General features: G+C 43.2%; 1 protein-coding gene across 3 annotated transcripts in view; it reads left to right on the top strand.

The window, feature by feature from the left end:
- Positions 1 to 25,988, top strand: part of GPR155 (G protein-coupled receptor 155) — a 782,878-nt gene that overhangs the window by 357,143 nt on the left and 399,747 nt on the right. For all 3 annotated transcript variants that reach the window (XM_044075558.1, XM_044075557.1, XM_044075559.1), the window contains exon 4: positions 5,832 to 5,997. In XM_044075558.1, coding sequence (XP_043931493.1) covers positions 5,832 to 5,997 — 166 coding nt within the window. The remainder of the gene's footprint in view (positions 1 to 5,831; positions 5,998 to 25,988) is intronic.

Here is a 25,988-nt window from a genome sequence, read left to right as displayed (position 1 = left end):
CAACTAGCCAGAGGCATTAGGGAGCCAAATTTTTCCACTACCTGAATAACTGGCTCCTAGCTACTCCTTCACTTTAAAATCTGGGAAGCCCTCTGACTGAAAATGTTTCTCTATCCAAGAATAATACTGATTCTTGTAAAGTCAAATTTGAGTCCATGTCAACTGCTCATATTTATTGGCTGTAGCCTGAACATTACAGCAAGCCGAGCATGGTTTCCCTTAGGCAGGAATTAGTCCTTCTAGCACAAACACAGTAAATTCTTTGGAATACTGATCTGCTCTGAGTCACCTCTGAAAATTTTGGATCTTATGTCAGCTACTGTTCTGTGATACACATCAGCATGCTGGAGATGAAAGCAATACTGACCCTTCAAGTATTTTAGGACTTCCTACCTATGGTACATCAGCAAGCAGGGAGAAGTAACTCATATGCCTTATGTTAAGATGGAATGGCTTGGGAATAGTTTGTGGTTTCTGATTGCCTTCTAGTAGCCAAACTCATTCCAGGGGAAGCCAGTTTTCATGCGGTCAGTGTTTGCTATTGTTTGCTGATGCCTCATGAGTGGTGCAGACCCCTTTGAGGCATGACATGTTTTCTATTAATGGGTCAAGTCTCACTTTGGCCTTTTTTTGTTATATCAAGAAATGCGATATGTAGTAGCCTCGGCACTTTAATCCCTCCACGGGGAGGGGGGGGGGGGTGCTGGTGGTTGCCAAGTTCTGGAAATGAGCTCCCAGACTCCTTTATGCTTGCCCTACCCTTTACCTTTATGCAGATGTTCTACTGACATTCATTTCATTTAGGCAACCACTTGGTTCCTCCACTTCCTTTGATTGCTAACAATTTTTTCTTTTCTTTTTGAGTGGTACAGATAATTATTTCCTCTCAAAAACAAATGTCTATAAAACATATACGTTCATAGATGTTTACTAGCCTAACAACCACAAGGGCCTTTTTAAGCCTAGCCATGCATCCTAAATGTCTGACAAGTTCTGGTACCTTTGATAAGTCTAAGCAGAGGCTTGGGAGATATAGAAGTAATTAGATGCATTGCTCCAGCTGGGTTACTTCTAAACATCTGGATCTGTCTACTAGTGTAGTTCCTTTCACTCTGGAATATCTATTTCAGATTTTTATTTTATTTTGGATGTGGGTGCTATTACATGAAAGCTCATCTGGCAGCCATATTAAATTTTCACCAGTTTAAAGGTATGCATAGACTTTGGTAAAATGTGCATTTCTTTTTAAATCACTGTTAAAAGATCCATTTCATCTTTGAGGCATGTTTTGGTGAAGCTGATTATGCTTCTGTCAGAGCCTGCAGCTTTTGCTGAGTTAAAATGTCTTTGTTGAAAGATTCTTTTTCGTGTGGCCATCAGTTCAGGCCAAATTTCTGAGTTGTGGACCCCATCAGATGATGCCTCCTTATTTAAGCCATCATAAAGACTGGATTTCCTTAATTACTACTACTCCTTGTATGTCTAAACTTGCTACATAATCCAACCACAGATAAATGCATACACCTTACATTTTTTCCCATAGTAGTGTAACCATTGAGAAAAATCTTCATTGCATGGGTATGCGCCATCATTTGAAGTTTCTTTATGGATAAATACTGAGCCTAGTTAGAAACAATTCACAGTTCTTTAGTGCTTTCTCTAAGTAAAAAAAGTAAAAAAAAATGTATTTAAAGTATCATACTATTTAAATGGCTTTTAGAAGATCAGCTCCTTGGAGTGCAGAGATGAAACCCTAATTGTGACTCAGATATCCAGAGATTAAGTGGCAGCTTGGATGCTCGAGGGGCTGGACAAGGGAGGGTGGAAGCGAGTGGCCAACTTGCTTATCCTAGAAAGGGGGAGGCATTCTGTCCTGCCGCAGTGCTGACACCTACAGGAAAGAGAGGTGTGCAGCATGTAGTACTATGGGATGGCAACATGTTTGGTCCGCATGACAACCTTCATCGGGTGGGATCATGAATGCATACCCCCACAGGGGAGGCTATAGCAGGCCATATACGTCAGAAAATAAAAAATATCCCCCATTACTGCCTCGATGACGGCCAACCCATAAACGGCTCTTATCCTGGTGATGAGTAATGAATGGGCAGTAAGATAGCTGGCAAAAACAGAGGATGGGAGAAAAGGTACACCAGAATGGCTTCAGACAGCATTAAAATTTGGTACGACAAATACAATATGCCCTTCATGTCCTCGGGCCCATTCTGATGTGTTACTTCATATACTTTTAACAAAATGCTTCTTTGAATGATATTTGCTCAGCAGCTAGTTCATATGATCATAGGAAGTTACTAGGCTGTTGGCCCTGAGGCCCTTATGAGCCTAGCCAAGAGTTTAGCCCATGCATAGACAAATCATTACCCAATGAACCTGTCCAACAGGGAAATGGGTGGAATTCCAGGGATGTATTTTCTATTTCCCATCCAGTTATCCAGGTTGTGCTGAAAAGGGGGTAAAGAGGCACTCCGCTTAATGGGGAGAGGGAGTCTATTCCATAGATGGGGGAGTCTCTGGGACACAAACCTGTCCACCAATAAGTCCTATTGATGTCACAGACCAGGTTGAGGCCACGTGTGTGAGTTAATTGAGTGGAGCTTGACTTGCGGATATGCAGCAGTTCCAACAAGGTGGAGTCTGAGATCACCTTGTATGCCAGGTAGAGGTCACCTCTGAGGAGTCTGTATGAAAAAGAGTAACGAGAAAGGGCTTTTAGCCTATCTGTATATGATAGATTTTTGAGGCCCTGGATTCTCCTGGTGAGGAACCTCTATGGTCTCTCCATCTGCTGCATGTGCTTTGCGAGGTACATGCCGAATGGGGTGTTGTACTCAATAATGGGCCTTATAAGGGAAGAATACAGGGATGTTATGAGCTCCTTTTCCCTGGATGAGATGCCCTTACTTATGAGGTGGGCCATGTAGAAAGCTTACCATACAGTGGAAGCAACATGGTGGTCAAGTGTCAGGTTGCTATTAATCTGGGTGCCCAAATTCCTTATGACTGACTGCATGCTTAGGACATTGGTATTAATGTGATCATTTGTGGAGCCGTCACTCTCCCCAAACGGGATGATGATGCATTTTTTTGTATTCTGCTTGCGGCCATGTTTCCTAGCACCAGTCATTTGTTTGGGTTAGACCCTCTTGGAGGATGTCCACATCACTAGGGAAGTTGATGACCGCTCCCAGCTTGCAGTCATTTGTAAACTTGGTCAGCCATAACCCACTGGTTTTGGCCTGCACCTCTGAAAAGTATATCCCAAATAACAGAGGCACCAAGACCGAACCCTGGGGTATGCCACTCGGTATGGGTCTACTGCTTGAGGTGGCTTCCCCTATTTTGACTAAGTGGGTTCTATCAGTGAGCCAGTTAGCTACCCATCTGGTACCACATGGATCGATACCTAGTTGAGAGAGTTTATTTATTATGCCCAAGTGGGGAATAGTGTCGAAGGCTTTGGCCAGGTCAAGGTAGTTGGTATGCACTTTTTTCCCCTTGTACATGACTTTGGTGACTGTCTCAAAAATGTTGACCATATTGAACAGATATGACCTTCCCTTGACGAAACCAAACTGTGTGGGATCTAATGTTAGGAGGTTGCCAATGTCCTTGTTAAAGAGGTCCATGATAATCCATTCCATGGCCTTGCAGATCAGGCTAGTTAGGCTGATGGGTCTATAATTCCCCAGATCGGTGGACTCTCCACCTTTGTGTAAAGGGATGACGGTGTCTGTCCTCCACTCAGCTGGGACAAAGCCGGTACTCAGGCTTTGGTTGAATAGGGCACCTAATGGTGCTGCAGGTTCCTGCCTGAGTTCATGTAGGATGCAGCCTGGGATGTTGTCAGGTCCCATGGAGGCTTAATTTTTTTCTTTTGAGAGAGCAGTGATGACCTGATCCCTAGATATAAGGGGAAGGGGACAGGTACTGGGAATGTCCTGATTTACTGATTGGGGGGGGGGGGGCAGAGGGGTGACATTTTCACTGAATCTGTCAGCCAGCAAGTTTGCTTTATCGACGGCATTTGTATATGTGGTGTCCTTGACCACCAGTTCTGAACAGCTCTGGGTGCTACCTTTGAGATTACGGACATATGTGAAGAAGGCCTTATGATTGTCTCTAGTAAATGTGGCCAATTTGGACTCGACATTTGCTTTGGAGGATTTCACTAGTGCTCTTATTTGCTTGTTTAAGCTGAGGAGAGATTGCTTCCAACTGAGCACCTGCTCCTTCTTGGTCCTGGACAGCAATTTTTTTCTTTTGTTATAGAGTTTATTTATTGCATATGTCTACCAGACAGGTTTACTATTCCTTGCAGAGGAAGATTTAGTCCTGTCAGGTATTCCTGATTCCATGCATCTATATAAATGTCCGTGTAGTAATTTGGTATAGTTTTGGATACTGGTGCCAGTTTCTAGAGAGGGGGAGGGGGCTGTGAAGCTGTTTATACTATTCCTTAGGAGGCTGTAATCAGCTTTGGAGAAGTTTTTTTGTTTGACCTTATCTAGACGGAGGTCGGGGGAGATGGTGACTTTGAACGTGACCACTTTATGGTCAGATCTTACAAGGGAGGATGATACTGCAGGGATGCTGCAGTGGTTACTCACGTTGGTTAATACCAAGTCCAAGATATTAATTCCAAAGCATTTGCATTGACAAAATTGAGGAATCTCTGGGCATTTATGTTCTGGCATGAGTAGTTCTTCCAGTCTATGTTTGGGTAGTTAGTCACCCAGGATCAGGGAAAGGGTTGAATCTTGATAGATTCGAAGAGGTCTAAATAGGCAGTTTGGACATCTTGGGTCAGTTTTGGGGGCTGGTAGCTAGCTATGATTTGTATAGGGGTCCTATCAATGGTTAACTGCACCTGTAGTGTCTCCTGTGCATCATACTGTTTGACCAGCCTGGAGGTGTGTATGTCTTTGATATATATTGAAACTCTACCTCCGTTTGGCTTTATTACCCACAGTTTGGGGTCTGAATGTATGATAAGATGAGTAACCAGGTATGGCTGATAATAGTTGATTTTGTTGACACATTTAGAAAGTTTATGATTTGGATGTGATATCTGGGTCTACTTTTTCCTTTAGAGTTGCTGTTAGAGGTTTTTTTTGATAAAAAAGATTGCCCAGGAAGGTTAGCTTGGACTTGTCCTGTTGTCACTGAGAGTGGACCTCCACATACCAGATATAAAAGTTATGTACTACCCTTAAAATAGATTTGATTGAGCAGGTCCATCTTCAGTAGCATCATTTACCATCATTTACCATTTCCCCCTCCTCTCCAGAAGTAGGTTTTAATTCACTTGTTAACAGATCTCGAGAGGAATGGTGCTGTAGTGCATTGTGGGATAAGAGAAAGGATTGTGTTATTTTTTACTTATTAAGTCATCATAATACCTGATGGCCTTAGTCTTGTTGTTGTCAAGGATAGACATGATTGCCCATAACTTACCTTAAGCTAAGTACATAATTTTTGTTTGCAGCTGTGTGACTGCAGTATCAATTTTTCCATCCCAGCTTGAGAATGCATTCACAAAAATAGATATGTTGTCTAAAATATGCTCACTCAGTCATTTTGCAAATGAATGAAGTTGTTAAAGTGAAAAGATTTTTTTTCTTTTCCCTTTTTTTACTTTTTTGTATAAAGTGACTGATCCATATAGATTGTGATTGGCCTGATGTAACTCTTAGATAAAGTACTTATGCAAATGAATATTAAGCTGGCCAGCATAATTTTCAAATAGTAACATGATGTTTTGTTTTATTATTTAATAATTAATATTGCTTTTGTTTCTTTCTTTCTTTCAGATTGGCAATGCCACTTATCTGCAGGGAAATGGTTTTGTTATTGGATAAAAACAGCAGTTCTGTGAACCGCACTAGCCTTTCAAATTATGCTTTTTTGTATGGAGTCTTTCCAGCAGCTCCCAGTGTAGCGATCTATGCAAGCCAGTACAATATGGAACAGGAGATTGTAAGTATCTGGAAAAAAATCCCATTGTTATCAGACTGTACAAAAAGAGACCTTGATTAGGCAGTTTGGTTAGTGCAGCTGATGTTGCCATTTTGTGGCTAACTGCACTTTACTTTTAAATGTGATTGATAGTTTGAAGGTAGAATTGTCGACATCAACATAAGTTCCTATTAATGGCAACATTTTTCCTGACTAGGTTGATAGTGGGGAACATACATTAGAGTTTATACTTTGTTTTCCCAGCAAGGAAACACAAAAGCAAATGCTTAAACTTAGTAATCATCCAGCCAAAATAACCAAATTTCCAAGACAGCATAATTAATCCCACAATCTAGAACACCTTGACGTGTGCAAATGTCAAGGAAATAATTAAATGAAGCAAAATTATATGCTATGAAGGGATATATGTAAATGCAGTTTACCAACTCGGCTCATTTTTTATTGTAGTGCCAGGATGAGTGACCGTTATGCATGTTTTTCTCTGTTTTTGTAGTTCATCAAGCTGCCAGAGTTGTCTTTTTTTTTAAACAAGAAACATCTTTATTAAATTATTGCGTATGACATAGGCAATCATGCATTTATATAAATGAAAACAAACTATATTAACATAATTTTAGTTGTAAACATTATACACCACGTATAATCTATCTAGTCATTGTCAGTCAAATATTACATAGCTCATTCAAATCCTGATTTCTTTTGAACCTCATCCCTCCTCTGCATGCATTGTGCCCACAATTCCCATTTTTTCTGTGTAATTTGTTCCTACCCTTTTCTAAAGATCCTAATTCCAGTTGTTTTATCTCTGTTACTATATTCACTTCTTCTAATACAGTTGTTTTAGACTATGATTTCCATTTTCTAGCAATTGCTTTTTTGGCAGCCATTATAATTAGACTCAGCAAGGCCTGAATGTGTCTAAGCAATTCTTTTTCTGTATGATAGCTCAAAAAATCCAATTTGCTCACCCCAGTATCATGACAGAGTAGTCTGCAGGGAATCTTTAAAGTCTGCCAACTCATTACACTCCCAGAAAATATGTTCCCGATTACCTCTCTTCTTCCCCTCCATACTTCCAAAGTTTGCTGTTTACCTGAGGAAAAAATCTTTGGAGTCTACTTGGGGTATAAAAATACCTATGTAAACATTTCCAAGCACAGATCCTGCACATTTTGGAGACATACATACATCCACCTGTTGCTGCTTTGTGAATTGCTTATCCAATTGCTCTTTCCCATCCTTTCTAACCTCTTCTGATTGATTCTTATAGTTGTCATGCAATATTTTATATGCTCTACTAATTATTCATTTTTTTAACAGCAGCTTCTGTTCTAGATTCTACTAACTACCAGTGATGGTCCTTTGCTTAGGATCCCCCTATTTCTTTTTGTTTGCCTAAACTTTGATATCCATCTTTGACAGGAAAGGCAGTCTCTAGCCTGCAGTCCAAACAAATCCTTGGCCTCTTCCCATTCTTTTACCTTCCCTGTCTAAGTATTTCTTCCCAATACCTTGGTTCTTTTGCCAGTTTTTGCCAATAAATTCTAGCCCCCTTTTGGCTATTGTCTGTATCCCTAATCGCAGTTATCCTTATCGTCAGAATCTCCTTTCTCCATTCCTGTGTTGGGCTTAGTTCTTATATTCAGAAAGTAGCAGAAAGTAATCTAATATTCTGTATGGTTGTGCCAGAGTTGAGTCTTGACTTGGAGGAATCACCTGCGCTCCATGGCAGTTGACATTGTTGTCTCGTGGGGAAGGCATTTTAAAAGTAAAGTGAACAGCAGATTAATTTCAATGCAAAAGCATAAAAGTGCTATCCATATGGCACTTATAGCCATATCTTATAGCTCATTGAATATATGACTGGTAGTGGAAGCCATTGGGGGAGAGGGGAGTGTACAGAGGTGTCCAGACATACATCAGCAAACTTCTAACCAGTTCACCTTTGAAGCAGAATTGTATGGTACCATGGTACGTTCCCTTCATTCCAGAAAAGTCAAAACAGCAGGCATAATAAAATGTTACGCACTTTTGTTTTTGCAGTAACGTGTTTCTTTTTAAACCATGTAAATACCTACTGTGATTGATATTCTGTAGCTAGTTTGCTTTCATTGTGACCACATTTTTAATCATCAATTTACAATTATTCCAAACCTTTGCAAGTTATTTTTGCTGCCTAGAGTCAAATCTAATAACATTTTACTTAGCTTGATCTACTTAATCATTAACAGCGTCATTTTTAGAAAAATAATACTGAGAAGTACCAGTGTTTCACAATAACATGCTTACAAAACTTAATCTGTATAGTTGCATGACCTGACATTATCATCTGATGTGTTTTCATGTTTTGCAGCATTTTACAGTATTGTTTTGATAATGTAACATATATCTGATTTCTACCAAGAACCATAGTTCACTGAAAAAATGTGTATATTCTACTTCATTCTGTCTTTCTCTTACTTTATGCACTTTTTGTAATAGTGACCTGATCTCTTGTTTTTATTAGGACAACACATAATTCCCAGCGTACCTAAAATATAAACAACATATTAATTGCATACATGTTATTTTCTCAAGGCACTAGAGCTAAAGCAGTAGTGTAAAACTTCTAGTCATACTGAAACTATGATTTACACTTTTAGCCTGGAGAATACCTGTTCTAAATCGCTAATCTTTTTGTTTCAGTTGTATTCATTAACAAACAGAATATCTTATTTCTGAAGATATCCTTCAATGCTTGTGTTATTAGATAGCTTTGCTGTTTAACTCCTTTCATTTAATATATTTGTCATTTTAAAATTTGATTCATTCCTGCAGCATTTTTAAACATTTTCTCTTTAACTTCATTAGACATTTTAAATGCTCTCATTGTGTTAACTATCTAGATAAACTAGCTCCACCCTCTTGTAATAAATCATAGTTTGTCAGGAAGCTAGCTAAGCTGCATTCCTGTAGCACTACAGACAAAATAGGTCAGTCTGCAGACCAAGAATAATCTCCCATTCTGAACCCTGATAACAAATGTGACTTTATCCAAATGGCATATACTATCAAATGGTTATTTTTTCCACTGGAACTTGCTGATTTATGTGTTTTTTTAATATCTTCCAGTGCCCATCTAACATTTTAGTTATACCAAACATTCTTGCCAGTACATGTATTCCCTGCATTTAAATTGCTTTCTCCACAGTTACCCCATGTATTGTTTTTGTGCGTCTTGCCATCTATCCTGCTTTCCATCAGCATACTTGTTCCTTAACTTTGTACTCCTTCGTTGACCTAGTGTATTCATTACCAGAAATAATTTTATAACTTATTCTGTTTGTTTAAATAATTCATTATATTAATTTTCTTTTTATCCTTTAAATTTTAATCTTTTTTTTTTTTTTTTTTACATTTTTCCTCTTCCTTCTCCCACTGTCATAAAATCTTTATTAAAAGCAACATAACACAGTTTGCAGCTTGAAAATAAATAGAACTTTCACCAGACAGCATGCAGTATAGCTTCCCCTTCATTTAGATAAAAACATTCCTTTTTATGTAACATTTGAAATATGATGCTTAATGAAATACTCAAAGCCTTGCTGATTCCATTGGTTTTATAGTATCATTCAGAATGTACTCACATTTTGGTTATTTCACATTATTTTCCATATTAACATATATCTATTGTAAGTACTGTCCTCATCATTAAATGTTAGCAGTGCTTTTTTAGTGGGGTCCCTCACCAAGTGTTTCATCTTTTTTGTTTTATCCATCATTTTCTTTTGGAAAACAGGAAAGGGCTTTGCAGGAAACATCTCAACTGACGTGCCCATGGTTTGCTTTTCTGCATTTATTGACTGGTTGCTTGTTCTCTCACCAGGTTTCCCTACCTCCTTTTCTTTTTTTTTCTTTTCATCTGTTCAGCTCATGCCCATCAAGGGTCTGTGTATGTTTTTAAACCACATGAGTAATAGACTTGAAGTAATGCAGGACACAGTGACTTCAAATGAAGCTTCATCTGTCTTATGGAAGGAGAAAAGGCATTTCTTTTAGTGTTTGTAATGCAAAGTCATTATCCATGTAGACCTTTGAACCTCCAACATGTAAGATTGTTCCCTTACTCCACAAAATAGAAAGAATGTCCTCCTTTAGATGATATGTCTGCATTTTAATCAGTATGTGTCTTTGCTGTTTTCTCAGTCTCAGTTTAGTAATATTTATTCTGTATATTTTTTTCTAGCTTAATATTAGCAATAAAATATCAGTCTATGTGCTGAAGCATTTTCTCATAAAGCCTTTATAGGCCTTTCTTTTGATTTGTTCCGGTATTCCTGGAAGTCTCAAGTTGTTTCTGTGTGACCTGTCCTTGAGTTCAACCATTTTATGTGCCATTTGTTCATATTTTAATTGCTGTTCCAACATTTTTCTTTCATCACCTTTTCAGCAGTTTGTTTACCAGTTATTTTCTCCAAATGCCTGTTTGATACTGCCAGCCCAGCTGTCTGGAATTTTGTACATAATTTCTATGTCATTTTTGAATATTGATATAATTTATACAGAACTATGTTATGTACTGAGCTTCAAGAATGTAACCACAGCATACTCTGCTTGCAACATATAAGATTAACTTACAAAACTTCAAGAAAATAAGTTGAAATTGCTTTACAATGTGCTGTAAAAGTTTGTTTCAATGCAGCAAGGAGACAGGATGTCTAGAGCTAAACATTTTTTTCTATTGTCTTGGAGAGAAGTAGTTACGAGGTTAAAATGTAAAAAGTGTTTTATTGCTTTATGACTCCTAGCAGCTGCACAGTTCTCAGAGATATGTATTTGCCACACAGAGGTGATAAATTCTGTTAAGTTTCTGTTTAGTGTGGGAACTAAAGCCAGGTGACAGAGTGATGTCATCTAAACTATCCCAGCAGTAATGTTTGATATTGATCTCACTGTTGCCACTGGTGAAGACTGAGACTCCTTCATTACTGGGCCAGTGCAGGGGCATCACAGCCTGCTTAAAACATCTTCTGTTTCCTGAAATCTTGTGCTGTTTGGCTTTATATATTCCAACAGGGAACCACTTGTAGTGAAAATCTGAGAGTGCTTTTGGTCAAGCATTCTCTCTAGGATGACTGAGGAATTTTCTCCTTCAGTTGCCATTACCATCTGCATTTCCCACCCCTGCTGTCTGTTTCTTTCAGTCCCTTCTAAGTTTTCATAATTGTTCTCCCTGTTACATTACCTTTTTTCTTCTTTGTTAACAATTTGGAAATCATAGGCACTTTGGCTACCAGTTTCTATAAATGGTTTACATAAGTTTGAAGGCTTCTGCTGTTTTTAACAGTACCTCAAGCCTAGAGCCTTGTTTTTAGCTGCTTACACTACTGCTGCCATCTTGGAATCCAGCATCTGTTCATTTCTATGGTTTGCTAACTCAACAGAGTTCTTGGTGTTGCACTTCTTCCAGCAGCCTTTGCCTTGAATATTTATTCATTTATGGTTGATCTCTTATTTTCCTTTACAGCAACACTCTTATTTCTGAATTAATTATTCATTTTATTTTATTTTGTTTTATTGCCAATAGATCAGCTTGGCAGGCTGATATCTGCCGAGGTTAGTCACCACTGACTTCATTTCTATGGTTCTCTTTATTTATTTACATTATTTGTTTAGCTGACCCTTTTTGGCCTTAATTTACAGAGCAAGACAGTATTGTGTTTAGGTGTATACAGTGAGTCTACATACCTACATACAGTAAGGTTCAAGGCCATATCACATTGGTTTACTGTAGCATATTAATAAGAAAGTCAGCCACAATCTCATAACACCTGAATGGCAAAATGCATGTCATAATGGTTGTGGTAGCCCATGAATAAGATTAACCACATTCTATTAACACCTTAATGAAAAAACACCTTAATTATCCACTAGGGCAGTGGCTCTCAAACTTTTTCGATTCTCAGCTCCCTTGCTGAATCCAGGATCTGATGTTGTTAATCTTCTTCCCATTCATCACTGATGGGTACTGTTCTGAGCCCTCGGAACTGAGTCGGCCTAATACCAAGCTGGCGTACACCAAAAACTCTCGAGCTAAGCTGCTACCCACAATGCCCTTCTCCCTGTTACCCCAGATCTCATTTGCCGTGTAGCCATATAGCAGTGTTTCACTGAGCTCTCCAGCCAAGTGTTATATTTTATTGATAATTGTGTATTTTTGAACATTTTTTTCATAATGTCACTCTTTTATCCTTATTTATCTATCTAGCTCTACCCATTGGGTATTTCTTATACCATCATTGGTATGCCTTCTCCTTACCCTTGTGGTATCGTTTGATACCATCATTGGTATCTTCTTTCTATTTCTTACTTCTTGCCTTTTAGGTTCTGGTAGTGTGTTTTTTTGTGTGCATGGTGTGATAAAAAAGGGACTTCGGGGTTTAAACACTGCACCTCTTGCAATGGCAAACTCATAATAGTGATTCACATGACGACTGTGTTTATTGTTTGGGGGTTTCTCACCTCTCTGTTAAACCTCCTTGCCAGATTTGTCTAAGTTTTACTCAGCGGACGCTGAACTAAAGAAAAAACAAACTGATTTTGAAAGGCCTTTTAGTCTCACCTTTCTTAGAGTCCCTTTCTGGGTCGGAGGTCTCAACCCTTCCAGTGAAGGACAAAAAACGTCCCCATTCGAATCCCTCTTCACCAACCGGTGATAAGGGCAACTCTCACAAACATATAAGGCCCACAAATCTTCATCGGAGCATAGGATTGCTTCATCAGCTCCTCCTACGACTACTGCTTCTGTTCCAAGCTCTGCTCCAGTTGCCACTTTGACCGAAGTCATAGACATTACAGAATTTCTGACGTCGGCGCCACCTTCAGCATGGACCTCTACAGCACCGGCCCTGCCTTCCATGTCAACTACGGCTCTGGCCTTACTTTCCCCAATAGCTACGGCACCGACTTCGTCTTTTACCTCACTGAAAGTGGTCTCGACCCACGCAATTCCCTTGGAACCGATAACTTCGACTCCCAGTGGCTCCTTGGCACTGAGTCCTTTTTCTACACCACTGATTCCTCTATTACCTGTCTCCAAGTTAGGGACCACGGTGCCACTAGCTCAAACACCACGGACCCGATACTCCCCTTCACTGGATCCATTCCTAGGTCAGACGTGCAGTCCCTTTCTGGACTGACCCAACTCCTCTTCAGGAGTGTCCCTGAGGTCCACCATGAGTCTTTCCAAATTCGATGTGGTGTGCCTGTTGGATCAGCTGTTGACAGCCAGAGGGATAACAAACATTCCTAAGACTCATACCACTTTGGGGTTTGGGTCTATTGCTCCCAGGACTCCCACGTATACATCTCCTTCGGATCCGTCAGTTCCAAAGCCCATTGCTCTGACGTCCTTGGTGGAAACTCATTCCTCGGCACCGACAGTGACTCTCACTGAGGCTTCGAGGCCAACCCTTTTGGTTTTGGTTCCATCAGAACTGTCCCTCCCTCAAACTCATGGTTGGGGGGGGGGGCAGAATCCTCTGTCCTGAGCATGGTTCCGAGTGTTTTATCAGTTCCATCCTCGGATCCAGGGATGATGGCTGCCCCAATCTTGCTTAAGGCTCCATCCCCAGGAGTGCATCTGACAGAGCTGGGTGTGACCCCGGTTCTGAGGTTGTCTTACTCTGTTCCGGGCTTCCATCCCTCTTTGGCGGGGGGCCTGCTTTCCAGATGATGGAGATGGTACTTTCCTCAGGAAGCGCTCCCCCTATGTCAGAACTTCACCATGCTCCCTCTGAGCTACAGCTACCATGAGCCACATCCCCAGGACACCGAGAGAAGAAGCCTTTGGAGACCCCAGTTCAGGGTACCCATCCTTCCGAGTCTTCCTTGGATATTCTCACTGAAGAACCTCCTCGGAAGAAGGCATGTAAGAGGAAACGCATTGACTCTCCTGAAGAGTCTTTGACAGAGGATACAGACTATGATGATGGAGAGGGGTCCACCCCCTGATGATGTCTCCTTCTAAGACATTCTGGAAGTATTGAAACAGAGGGGTGGCTGGAAACCCTCTGACCCTTCCTCGGAGGAGTATGTCTTCCTGCAGGCTTTTTGATCTCGGCCTTCTACGTCTTGGGTGACCCCACCTGCTGACGAGTTAGTCCAGCTCCTACTGCATGGTGCATGGAAGAACCCTGACTCTATTGAGGCCATTCCCGGAAGACCAGATAAGATTCTTTCCCCACTGGAGGAGCACCCCCACTGGTCTAGAGGTTTGCCAGTTGACGCTATGGTGGTGACGGCCACTATAAAAAGGATCTAGTGGAAGAAAGTCCTACTGCCCCCCCCCAACAGAAAGTCCCGGCCTTTGGACAGACTGGGGAAGTGAGGTTTTGCTTCAGCAACCTTTGCTGTCAGGTCCCCTGAACTACTTGGCACATTTCACAAGACTCCAGAGAGATCTGATTACCGAATTTTGTGGAGCCCCCGTGGGTCAAGTTTCTGACAGGGCATGAGATGAGGTTGCCTCTCATCTTGCCACCCTTGAATCTATCTCCAATTCGTCCATGAGGTTGCTCTCCCATGCAACCGAAGGGGAGGCTAGAGCTGCAGGTGCAGGCATAGTTATGAGGCGTCATGCCTGGATGCGCATCTGTGACCTCGCGGACTCCTTCAAGTCCTCCTTTTTTAACGCCCCTATTGAACCATCTTCCTTATTTGGTTCTAAAGTAAAGGACACACTAGCCAGGTGTGAGCAAGACAGAAAGACCTTGTCTGCCATTGGCCTACATTTTTCCAAGCCCCAACGTTCTTTTTCCAGGAACCAGAGGAGTGGGAAAATATGGCACAAGAAATGTCAAGGTCCTTTCCGTAATGCATGTGCCAAGGATTCCCGTAGAGGCTGAGGGGGTTCCAATGGTGGAAGATGCCCCTTTAGAGGTCGAGGGGGTCCACGAAACCAAGACTCCAGGGATTCTGTCTCTGGGCAGTCTTATCAATGCTCCTGAAGCGTTGCCCGATTGCTTTCCTCAGAAAGCAGTCGGGGCTCGTTTTCTCTGCACCAAACTGCCTGGCACTCTATTACAAAACATCGGTGTGGATGCAGAGAATAATCTCCAGAGGCTACTACATCCCTCTGTCCTTCTGTCCAAAACCTACAAAGAACTTTCCCGATGTTCCACCCAATCAAAGGGAAGAAGCAGCTTCAGAGATAAGAAAGCTGTGTCAAAAAAACAGTCCCTCCAGACCAGTGCGGATCTGGTTTTTACTCAAGATTCTTTTTGGTGCCAAAAAAGACCGGAGACTAGAGACCCATTATGGATTTCAGCCATCTAAATAAATCAGTGGTTCAAACCAAATTCTGCATGGTCACTATTCAATCCATTCTCACTTTTTTACGGGAGGATGTTTGGATGTGCTCAGTAGACCTCCGAGATGCGTATTACCACATCAAAATGGACAAAGGCTCCAGGAGTCTCCTTCGCTTCCAGCTAGGAGCCAATCATTACCAGATTTTCTTCGTGTTTCACTGTTGCTGTCATCACATTTGGGTTCTCTGCTTGCAGGTAGCCCTCAGCCGGCCTGAATACCAGAGTCTTTGGATTTCTGCATCGGATGCTGTCGCTTCTGACGACTGCATCGGATGCTGTCGCTTCTTCCTTGTCGTCAGGTCGTCAGGGGTATAAAACCTGCAGCAGATGCCATTACATCAGTCTTTCTTGCTGCGCAGTGCCCGAAGCAGAAGCAGTTCGCAAGTGCTGGTCGGCCGACTCCTGAAATTTTCGTTTTCGAGTTTCAGACCTGAAGTTTTCAAAAAAGATAAGTACCCCGTTGGGGATCCTTTTTCTTGTTCTAACCGATGTCAGTAAAAGTTAACAATTGTCTTACCTGTGGAAAGCAAATACCTCATAGAGATTTTCATTCTTACTGCATCCCCTGTTTAGGCCCAGACCATGACGTCCCTCGTCGGTTTTGTGACTTGTTCAACGCCCAAACTATTCGTCTTTGGGCTATTTTTGCAGCCAATTACTTTTGTATTCTGTGCACTCCAAAATGGCTTCATTAAGCCATCAGACTACCGATCTTCTGAAAAAAACGTAAGGATAAAGACAGAGACAGACTGCATAGGTCCAAAACTGCCGACGATGCTTCTGTTAAGCTAGTCGCCAGTCCACCGGTACTCAGTGAGGTGCTTTCGCAGCCCCTGGTACCCACTACTTCAGATTTGCAGGCCTCTGCTGAGAGCCATTCAGAGTCTGGTATACCACGAGATGCTTCTTCGACTATGGAACCTGCGGATGTCTCTACCTTGGATGGGTCCGGAGCCACTGTGCAGGCACTGGCTTCTGAGGGTGTATTCAGGCCTACAGACATTCATATTAAACACCATCGTTTTAATCCAGTCCAGAAACTCGCACTACACCTAGAAAACCCACGACCAAACCGCATTCTAAGGCCCATATGCCTCAAAAACAAATGCTTAGAATGGTTGAAGACCTTATTACCTTATTTATTTATTTATATTTGTTGACCGGGAGTGTCCGACTCGACATAGGTCCATTTTCAGCGGAGGCCCGGGGAGAAAAGCTCCACAGTTAAAATAATTAGGGGAAGCCAGCCTTCCCCCTCTAAGAGACCTAGAACTGATTTGCTTTCTGATTCTTCTGATCAGGAATCTGATATTTCTGATCCTTCTGATTACCAGGATTTGCCCTTATCTACTTATGAGGATTCTGATGCAGAGGATTCCATTCCCTCTGCTTCCCCTCCAGAAGATTTTTTCTTTCAGTGAAACCTTGCATACTCTTAGGGAGTATTTCCGCTGGGAAAGTCAGGATTACTCTGAGACTTAGGGAATTCTTACTCCTACCTCAACACAGGCCTTTAACTATCCCTCCTGTTCTGGACATTGTAGGTGATGCTTTCTTGGAATCTAGCCTTACCCCAGACACTTTACCTCCAGCTCCCAGAAAACCTGACAGGTACTGCAGAGTACCTGACTCTCACAAGTTCCTTTTCAAGAATCTTTCTGCAGCTCCAGAGACCATTTCCTAAGGACCAAAATGCATTAAGGCTACTGCTGCCAAAATCCTACCCCTTCTGATAGAGATTCTAGAGCCTTGGACAGATGGGGTAAGAAGGTATACACTTCTGCTACTTTGGCCATTAGGGCTTTAAATTGCCAGTTTCATATGTTAAAGTATCAGCAGCATATTATGGGACTACATAGACAGAAAATTATGTTGATTCCTGACTGTGCTGAACACAAAGAATTGCAAGATTTAATGCATTCTGCAGAACACGTTGGTAAACATACTTTGCAATGTGGTTTTGACGCTTTAGAAGCATCTTGCAGGGCTGCTGTCACTGGGTCTGTACTTAGAAGTCATGCTTGGCTTAAGGAACAAAACTTGCTAGATCATGTTAAAGCTAAATTACTGGATGCTCCCTTAAACCAAGACCGCCTTTTTGGCAACAAAGCAGAAGTCGTCCTCAAAAAGATGGAGGAAAAAGCTTAATCTATGCAAAGTGTAAAAGATTTCCTACAAGTACAGCCTCCCAGATTCAGTAGGCATAGGCCTTCAAAGAACTGGTCCTTTCCAGTCCCTTCCAGGCCTCCTCAGTCCAAACCCAGGAGCAGCAGACCACCTAGGCTACAGTCTCAGACTATGCACATATCTAAGCAGTGGGGTGGCTCCCACTTCCAAAGCAGGTAGTAGTAAGCCACCCCCCTATGGAAAAATGGCACAATGATTTAACCTTAATCCTTCCAAACCCTGCTCAACTACCTGTTTCCTTAGGAGGAAAGCTCGCCCTGAATGCAAAAAACTGGGAACTCATTACCCAGGACAAATGGGTTTTGAACATAGTTTCCCAAGGATACAGATTCCACTTCCATACACTACCAACCCCAAATGGTTGGCCAGACCTACCCCCAAATCAATGGGCTGAGGCCCAACAGCAGGTTCTCTCTCTTCTCAGTATCAGGGCTGTTCAGCCTGACCCAGCAGAACAAATGGACAAGGTTTTTATTCAAGACTTTTTCTGGTACCCAGAAAAGACAACTCCTGGCGTCCTATCCTGGACCTCTGTATTCTCAACACCTTTCTGGTGGTTCCAAAATTCATAATGCTAACTCTTCAACAGCTTCTTCCTATGCTAGCCAAGGATGCCTGGGTGGCAACCCTAGACTTAAAGGAAGCTTACCTGCACATCCCAATAAGAGGATCCTGCAGATAATACTTACATTTCAGGGCGGGCTCCATGCACATGCAGTTCTTTACACTTCCCTTTGGCTTATATACTGTGCCCAGGGTGTTCACAAAGTGTCTAGCTCCAGCCATTGCATTTTGCAGGCAGAGAAATATTCAGATTTACCCATACTTGGACAATTGTCTGATTCAGGCAGAAATCCAGGACTTTTACAGCACCTGGCATTCATAAAGAAACCTCTAACCTCACTGGGGTACACCATCAATGCAAAGAAATCTCACCTAGTACCCTGCCAACAGATTGTATTCCTGGGAGCAAGCTTGAACACATCTCCCCAGATGGCATTCCTCACTCTGGAGAAACAAGTTTATTTGACAACCTACTTCAAACTATTGGCCAGAAAACCCCAGCTATCTGCAAGGAAAATACTGCAAGCTCTGGGGTTCATGGCCTCTTGCATTCTACTAATTCCATATGCAAGACTGCATATGAGGAAACTCTAGTGGTATTTAAAAACCCTATGGTGTCAACATTCTCAGGACCTGGAAACAATGATTTCTATCATTCCTTGTATAATGACAGAGTTCCTATGGTGGGCAGAGGCTTGCTACCACAACAAGGGATTCCCTTTCACTCTACCCCCTGCCGCTCAAACCCTAACAACAGACACATCAGACTGTGCATGGGGGGCTCACATGGCAGGGCAGTGCATTCAGAGCAAATGGAACCTGAGACAGATGCACCTGCATACCAGTCAAAAAGAAATGTTGGCTGTACAGAATGCTCTGACAGCCTTCAAATACCGTATTCTTCCAGGACAACTATTGGTAAAGATAGACAGTACCACAGTTATGTGGTACATAAACAAGCAGGGGGGAACCCACTCATACCCTCTCTGCAGACAAGCCATGGCTCTGTGGGACACAGCCCTGAGCTACCAAGTACACCTACAAGCACAATTCCTGCCAGGCAAACTAAATTCACTGGCAGACAACTTAAGCAGAAATCTCATGGACCCACACGAATGGAAACTAGAACCCAAAATATTCAACCTCTTGAGGAACAAATGGGGGACTCCAGAGGTAGACCTGTTTGCCTCCCCTCAGAACTACCAGTTGAACAAATTCTGCACAAGAACTCCCCACAGTCAAGCTTGGAAAGTGGATGCCCTGTCCTTTACCTGGGAAAGCCTCTCGGTTTATGCCTTTTTCCCTCTACCTCTCCTCTCGAAGGTTCTACTAAAGATCAAACAGGACAAGCCAAGGACAATACTGATTGCACCAGACTGGCCACACCAGCACTGGTACCCCCTCTTGCACAGTATGACACTGTTACAACCATGGCACCTGCCCTCAGATCCCTTCCCTGCTGTCCCAGCAGGTGGGCCAGATTCTGCACCCTCAGCTTCAAACCCTGAACCTTGCAGCCTGGCTAAGTCCTTGAGCTCTCCCCTAGCATCCCTCAGGCAAGGAGGCCTAGTACTAGAAAATCCTATGCTGAAAAGTGGAAAAGATACTGTTCCTGGAGCTAGGCTCAGGGGATGGGTACAACAGTGCCCAGCTTACCTCATATTCTACAGTACTTAACAGAAATGCTCCACAAGGACCTATCCTTCTCGTCAATTAAAATTCATGCCTCTGCCATTTCAGCACATTATAATACTGAGCCACCCCTCTTCTCTCACCCCTTGCTAAAGCAATTCTTTAGAGGGGCCAAAAATTTAAGACCCCCAGGAAAGCTCCCACTCCAGCCTGGGACCTTAACTTTGTATTGGAAAAGTTCACTCTTACCCCCTTTGAGCCAACTGCTACAGCAGAGCTGAACTTCCTTCCTTGGAAAACAGCCTTCCTTCTAGCTATCACTTCAACAAGAAGTTGAATTACAGGCCCTCATGGCAGTGGAACCCTTCATTATCTTCCATGCGGACAGGGTTTCCCTCAGGACTAATCCTTCCTTTATGCCCAAGGTGCTGTCTGCTGTGGCCCTAAATCAGTCCATTAATTTGTCTACTTTTTTCCCTAATCCACAAAACAAAGGGGAACGAGTACTGCACTCTCTGGATGTGCACAGACAACTTAGATTCTATTTGGATAGGACTAACCGTATCAGAAAATCTGAACAGCTGCTAGTTGGCTTTGCTGCAGGGGCAGAGGGGAAGGCCATTTCAAAGCAAGCCTTTTCCAAATGGATAGCCCATTGCATTCATTTCTGCTACAAGCACCATGGTAAACCTACCCCACTGGGAATAAGATCACATTCCACCAGGGCTGCATCTACCTCTGCGGCATTTCTCAGAGGAGTCCCTAACAGGGACATCCTAGAAGCTGCTACCTGGAGCTCTGTGCATAACTTCACCAAGCATTACCACGTGCCTGTCTTTTCTAAATCCAGAGCTGGATTTGCCACTGCAGTCTTGCAGGGCTTAAAAGCTGGCCCTAATGCTCTTTAACTTCCTCCTCCCTTTCTTAGTTTTGGGAATCAACTGAATGTGATGACTGCAACAGTGAAACATGATGAACATAATAAAGTTGTGTACACATGCCATAAATGTAGACGTTCGAGTGTATTCACTGTTGCCGTCCTGGTTACCCTCCCTCCAGCCCCCCCCGACTTCTCTTGGCTCTACCTTTCCTTCTTGTTGGTATATTTATTTTTCTTGTGTATTTGCTTTTTGATGGGGGTTTACTATACCATTTAATTGGTTCCTATTGTGGGGGCACCTGACATCTGGGGCAAGAAAAACTGATGTAAGGGCGTCGGCTGCATGTTTTATACCCCTGACGACCTGACGTCAAGGAAAAAGAGACAGCATCCGACGCAGGAATCTGAAGACTCTGGTATTCAGGCCGGCTGAGGGCTACCTGCAGGCAGATAACCCAAATGTGATGACTGCAACAGTGAATACACTTGAACATCTACATTTTTATGGTAAGTGTACACAACTGTACTTTCAGAGCCCTGCCATTTGGTCTCTCGACGGCCCCCAGAGTGTTCACGAAATGTCTAGCTGTGGTGACAGCTCATCTGAGACGTCAAGGATTCCATGTTTTTCCATATTTAGACGATTGCCTCCTTTCTGCCCCCCACCAAGCGTCTTCTGACTATAGCCCTCCATTACACGCTCTCTCTAGCTGAGTCCCTAGGCATCACAGTACATTGGGAAAAATCAAATTTACAACCTACCCAACAGCTGGAATTTATAGGGGCAGTTTTCAATACTCAAACATGTGTGGTATCTCTACCAGCTCACAGGCTTCAGAGGTTAAGATTGCAGGTACGGGTGATACTCTGCCAAAGAAAATGTCAGCAAGGGACCTTCTTCAGGCTCTGGGGTCCATGGCTGCAGCCATTCTGATAGTTTCTCTGGCAAGATTACACACAAGACTGTTGCAATGGCGAATATTGTCCCAATGGTTGGCAAGTCTCCACCCCTTAAACTCACAGATCCTCAATTACCAACTCTGGCAAGCAAGATCGCCTCTGGTGGATGAGGCCAGATGCAGAACTTTGGTGTCACCCCTTTCAGACTCCTCAACCAGTGCCACAGTGACCGTGGACGTTTCTCTGATAGGGTGGGTGGGGGGGCATTTTCAGGGAAAGATGGTCCAAGGCACTTGGTCGAGCTTAGAGGCCAACCTGCATATTAGTGTTCTGGAGTTGAGAGCAGTGCTGTTGGCGTTGCAGGCATTACATCCACTCCTTCCATTGGGAACAATTGCAATTCAGTCAGACAATATGTCAGTAGTCTGGTACATAAACAAACAAGGAGGAACCAAATCCTACCCCCTGTGTCGAGAGGCCATGAGAATTTGGCACTGGGTGAAAGTTTCCGGCCACTTTTTTATATCAACGCTTATCCCGGGGAGTTCTAACATGATTGCGGACAGGCTGCGCAGATGCATCCTCCTTCCACACGAGTGATCTCTCAATCCAAATGTGACGGCAGAACATTTCAGCCTATGGGGCCAGCCTTGCTGCGATCTCTTCACCTCCCCTTTGAAAAACAAATGCAGCAGCTTTTTCACCCTCTTTCCCCCAGAGGGGGAGTCCCTGAGAGATGCTGTGACTCACGATTGGCCCATGGGTCTTCTCTATGCTTATCCTCCAATTCCCTTGATGCCCCTATTTGTAAAGAAAGCAATTTGGTTGAGATGCAAAGTGATTCTCATTGCCCCATTCTGGCCTCATCAAGTGTGGTTCCCCTTCCTCCGGCCTCACGTCTTACAACCTCCATGGATTTTGGACACTCGTCCAGACTTAATTTCTCACCCCCAAGGGTTGATTCTCTCAAATCTGTCCACACTAAAGCTGACAGCTTGGTTTCTCCACTTCCATTAGTCATCAGGCAGGAAACCCTTTCCTCACCTGTTCGCGATATCATTCTGGCCTCCCATAAGCCATCCACCAGAAAACTTTACAGAGATAAATGGAAAAGGTTTGCTGTTTGGTCTAAACAACAGATCCTAGACCCCTTCTCAGCTCTGATCTCTGTTATACTTTAATACCTTTCTGAGTTTTTTGAGAATGGAGAATCAGCTTCTACCATACGAGTCCATTTAGCAGCTATTTCCAACTTTTATAATGGACTAGACTTATCTCCACCTGCCTATGCAAGACTTTGCTCAAAGGAGTGTTTCATAGCAGACCTCCAATCAGGCCTCTGTTAGAGGCATGGAATCTCTCCCTAGTACTACAGTCTCTCTCTTTACCACCTTTTGAGCCTGCTGCAAAGTGTGACTTCAAATTCCTATCATGGAAATCTCTATTTTTGGAAGCTGTCACATCAGCTAGACAGATATCAGAATTACAGGCCTTATGCATCAAGAGTCCATATTTAATTTTTCATAAAGACAGAGTATCACTAGGTACTATTCTATCTTTTCTTCCCAAAGTGATTTCAGATTTCTCTGTGAACCAATCCATTGAACTCCCAATGTTTTTCCCAAACTATTCCAATAAAGGAGAATACTGTCTACAGTCACTGGATGCACATAGGCAACTACCCTTTTGCTTAGACAGGACTAAATCTATCCGAAAGTCAGATCAGCTTTTCATTTCCTTCTCTGGTCCAAAAATGGGATGTGAAGTTGTTCAATTTTGCCGTTCATTCTTCACTGATGGGTTCGGAGCTGATCCTTGGCTCCGACACGGCCGACTAGCAAGCTAAAAGTTTTCCAGCAGCTCGAGACCCAGCACCTTATCCCACAATGCACTGCTGGAATTACCCCAGATCTAGTTTGCCGCAGCACGGATCTCTTGGTTTCCAGCATTGCTCGAGACTATTGTGGGAGTTTTCAACTTTCAGCAAGTTTTTTTCTATTGCATTTTTATATCTTTCTAATATTATATTTACATAGTATTACCTAGTTTAGCAGATTTTTCTGTTTTTCCCCTTTTCCCAGTAAATCTCTAGTGCTTGCCTTTGGCCTGTTGGCCTTGGGCCTTTTCTTACAGCTTGTTAGATTAGAGTTGCCCTTTTTTGGGCTTTTTGATATTTGGATTATTCTTGTTGCTAGTTGCCTTTTTGGGCTTTTGTGCTGTCTTTTTGCACTGCTGTTTGTAGTGAATTAGATTACTCATTTCTGAGTTAAACTATTTTTATATAGTTAAATAGTGTTGTTTTTTGATCTTGTGAATTTTTTTTCAGGAAGTTGGTTGCTATGTCTGAAGAAAGGAAAAAGCATCCTAAGTCTGGGTTCAAAAAGGGTCCAGACTGTGGACAAAAGATGTCCGTTACGGATGCCCATGTGCAGTGTGTGTACTGCTTGGGTGAGGTGCACCTGCAGGAGTCATGTAGTATCTGTCACTCTTTTTCCACTCGAGTGCTTGCAGAAAGGAAGAGGAAGTTAGTTGACAGGGGTATTATTAAACACCCTTTCTCAGAGCCATTGTCTGACCAGCAAATAGTCCAAATCTAGCTAAATTGCTATCAGCTCAGACCCAACCGTCGGAGCCGAAGACCATTACTCCTGAATTGTCTGCTCCTGCTCCGAGCCATACCGGACCATTGGAGCCAGAGAAGGCCAACCTGATGATTGTGGATCCCATGGAGCCGACACCTGTTCCAGTATAGTCAGCTCCATCTGCTCGGACGTCCTCGGTGCCAACTGGGGACTCTAGGAGCCGACACTCTCTGGTCTGGTCCCGGGAGGATTGTCACATGGACTTGTCGATGCCGACTCTTCCTCTTGGGGCTTCGGCTCGGGTGAGCTTGGCTCCTACCTCAGGCTCTGAGCCCACGACTTCAATGCGGGAGGGGATTGCGGCTCCTCATGATCTGCCGACTCCTTCTCATTGGAGCCATGGTGCATTCGAAGCCATGAGGCGAGTGTTGTCTCTTAAGACTTCCTCATCTCCAGGTCTGGCCTCTTCCTCCCCTAAAGTGCCTGTGTCAGTTTCTGTTTCCTCCGGTCATCCCAAGCGTAGAGACCCAGAGCCTCAGGTAGCCCAACAGGGTGCTCGCTGCTCTTCTGAGACCTCTCCAGAGGCTCCCCCTGAAGAAGTTCCCAGGAAGAGATTATGCAAGAGGAGGCATTTGGACTCCCCACAAGAGTCGCCAACATCAGACACGGACTTGGATGAATCAGAAGGGTCCCCTAGATCCCCTTCTGAGGACATCTCCTTTGTGGAGATTCTTGAAATTCTTAGGCAGAGGAGTGATTGGCAGTCCAAGAGCTCTACTGAGGATGAGTCTGTTCTCCTGAAGGCATTCGGTTCTCAACCTTCCACCTCTTGGGTGTCTCCGCCCTACGATGAGCTTATGGATATGGTCTCTTGTAGGGCATGGGAGTCACCAGAATCTATGGAACCTGTCCCTAGGAGGCCTAATAAGTATATTTCTGCCCCTGTAGATAAGACCTTTTTGACCAAGGGAGTCCCTGTTGATGCCATGGTGGTGGCGGCAGCCACCAAAAAGGAAATGTCTGAGACTTCCTCATCTATCCATCCTCCTAACAGAGAATCCAGGATCATGGATAGATATGGGAAATGCATGTTTAGTTCAGCAACTTTCTCACTCAGATCACTGAACTACTTGGCCCATTTTACCAGACTACAGAGAGATCTCCTTAAGGAAATGTGAGATACTCTTCAGGGTGCTGTAGCTACGAGTGTATCCGACAAAGTTGCTACCCAGCTTGCTACCCTTATTCAGTAGTTAACTCGTCCATGCGTCCCGTATCTTACGCAGCTGATGGTTCAAGTAGAGCTGCAGGTACAGGAATTGCTCTTCGTAGGCATGCCTGGATGTGACTCTGTTTCTTCGCAGTACCCTTCAAATCTTCCTTTACGAATACCCCATTTGATGGCTCATCCTTGTTTGGGCCAAAGGTGAAGGAGACTTTGACCAGGTGTGAACAAGAAGGAAAGACTCTGCCGTTGGAGTCCGTTTTTCCACCCCCACTTGACCCTATCCTAAAGGCCAGAGGGGAGAAAAGATGTGGTTCCGGAAAGCCCAAGGAGCCTTTCAAGACACACGTGAATTGAAGACACTGCCCTCGCGGTAGAGGGGGTCCGCAACACCAGGGTGACAGAGATCACTTCTCTGGTCAGTCCTACCAGCACTCCTGAAGGGAGGCCCGGCTGTCCTACTCTGGAGACAGTCGGGGGTCGCTTATCATTGTACCCAGAAGCCTGGCTAAATATAACAAATGACAATTGGGTACAAAGTATCATTTCCAGAAGGTATTTCATACCGTTCTCCACCCAAACCCATCCCGTCAAGAAAATCCTGGATGTTTCCCCAATCACAGGGAACAAGCAACAATAGAGGTATGCCGGTTGCTAGAAACAAAAGAGTC

Source organism: Protopterus annectens, chromosome 6.part1 (assembly GCF_019279795.1).
Source record: "Protopterus annectens isolate FY-2018-M chromosome 6.part1, PAN1.0, whole genome shotgun sequence".
NCBI lineage: Eukaryota > Metazoa > Chordata > Ceratodontiformes > Protopteridae > Protopterus > Protopterus annectens.
The sequence above is the reverse complement of the archived record's forward strand: the minus strand, read 5'-3'. Positions and strand labels throughout refer to the sequence as shown.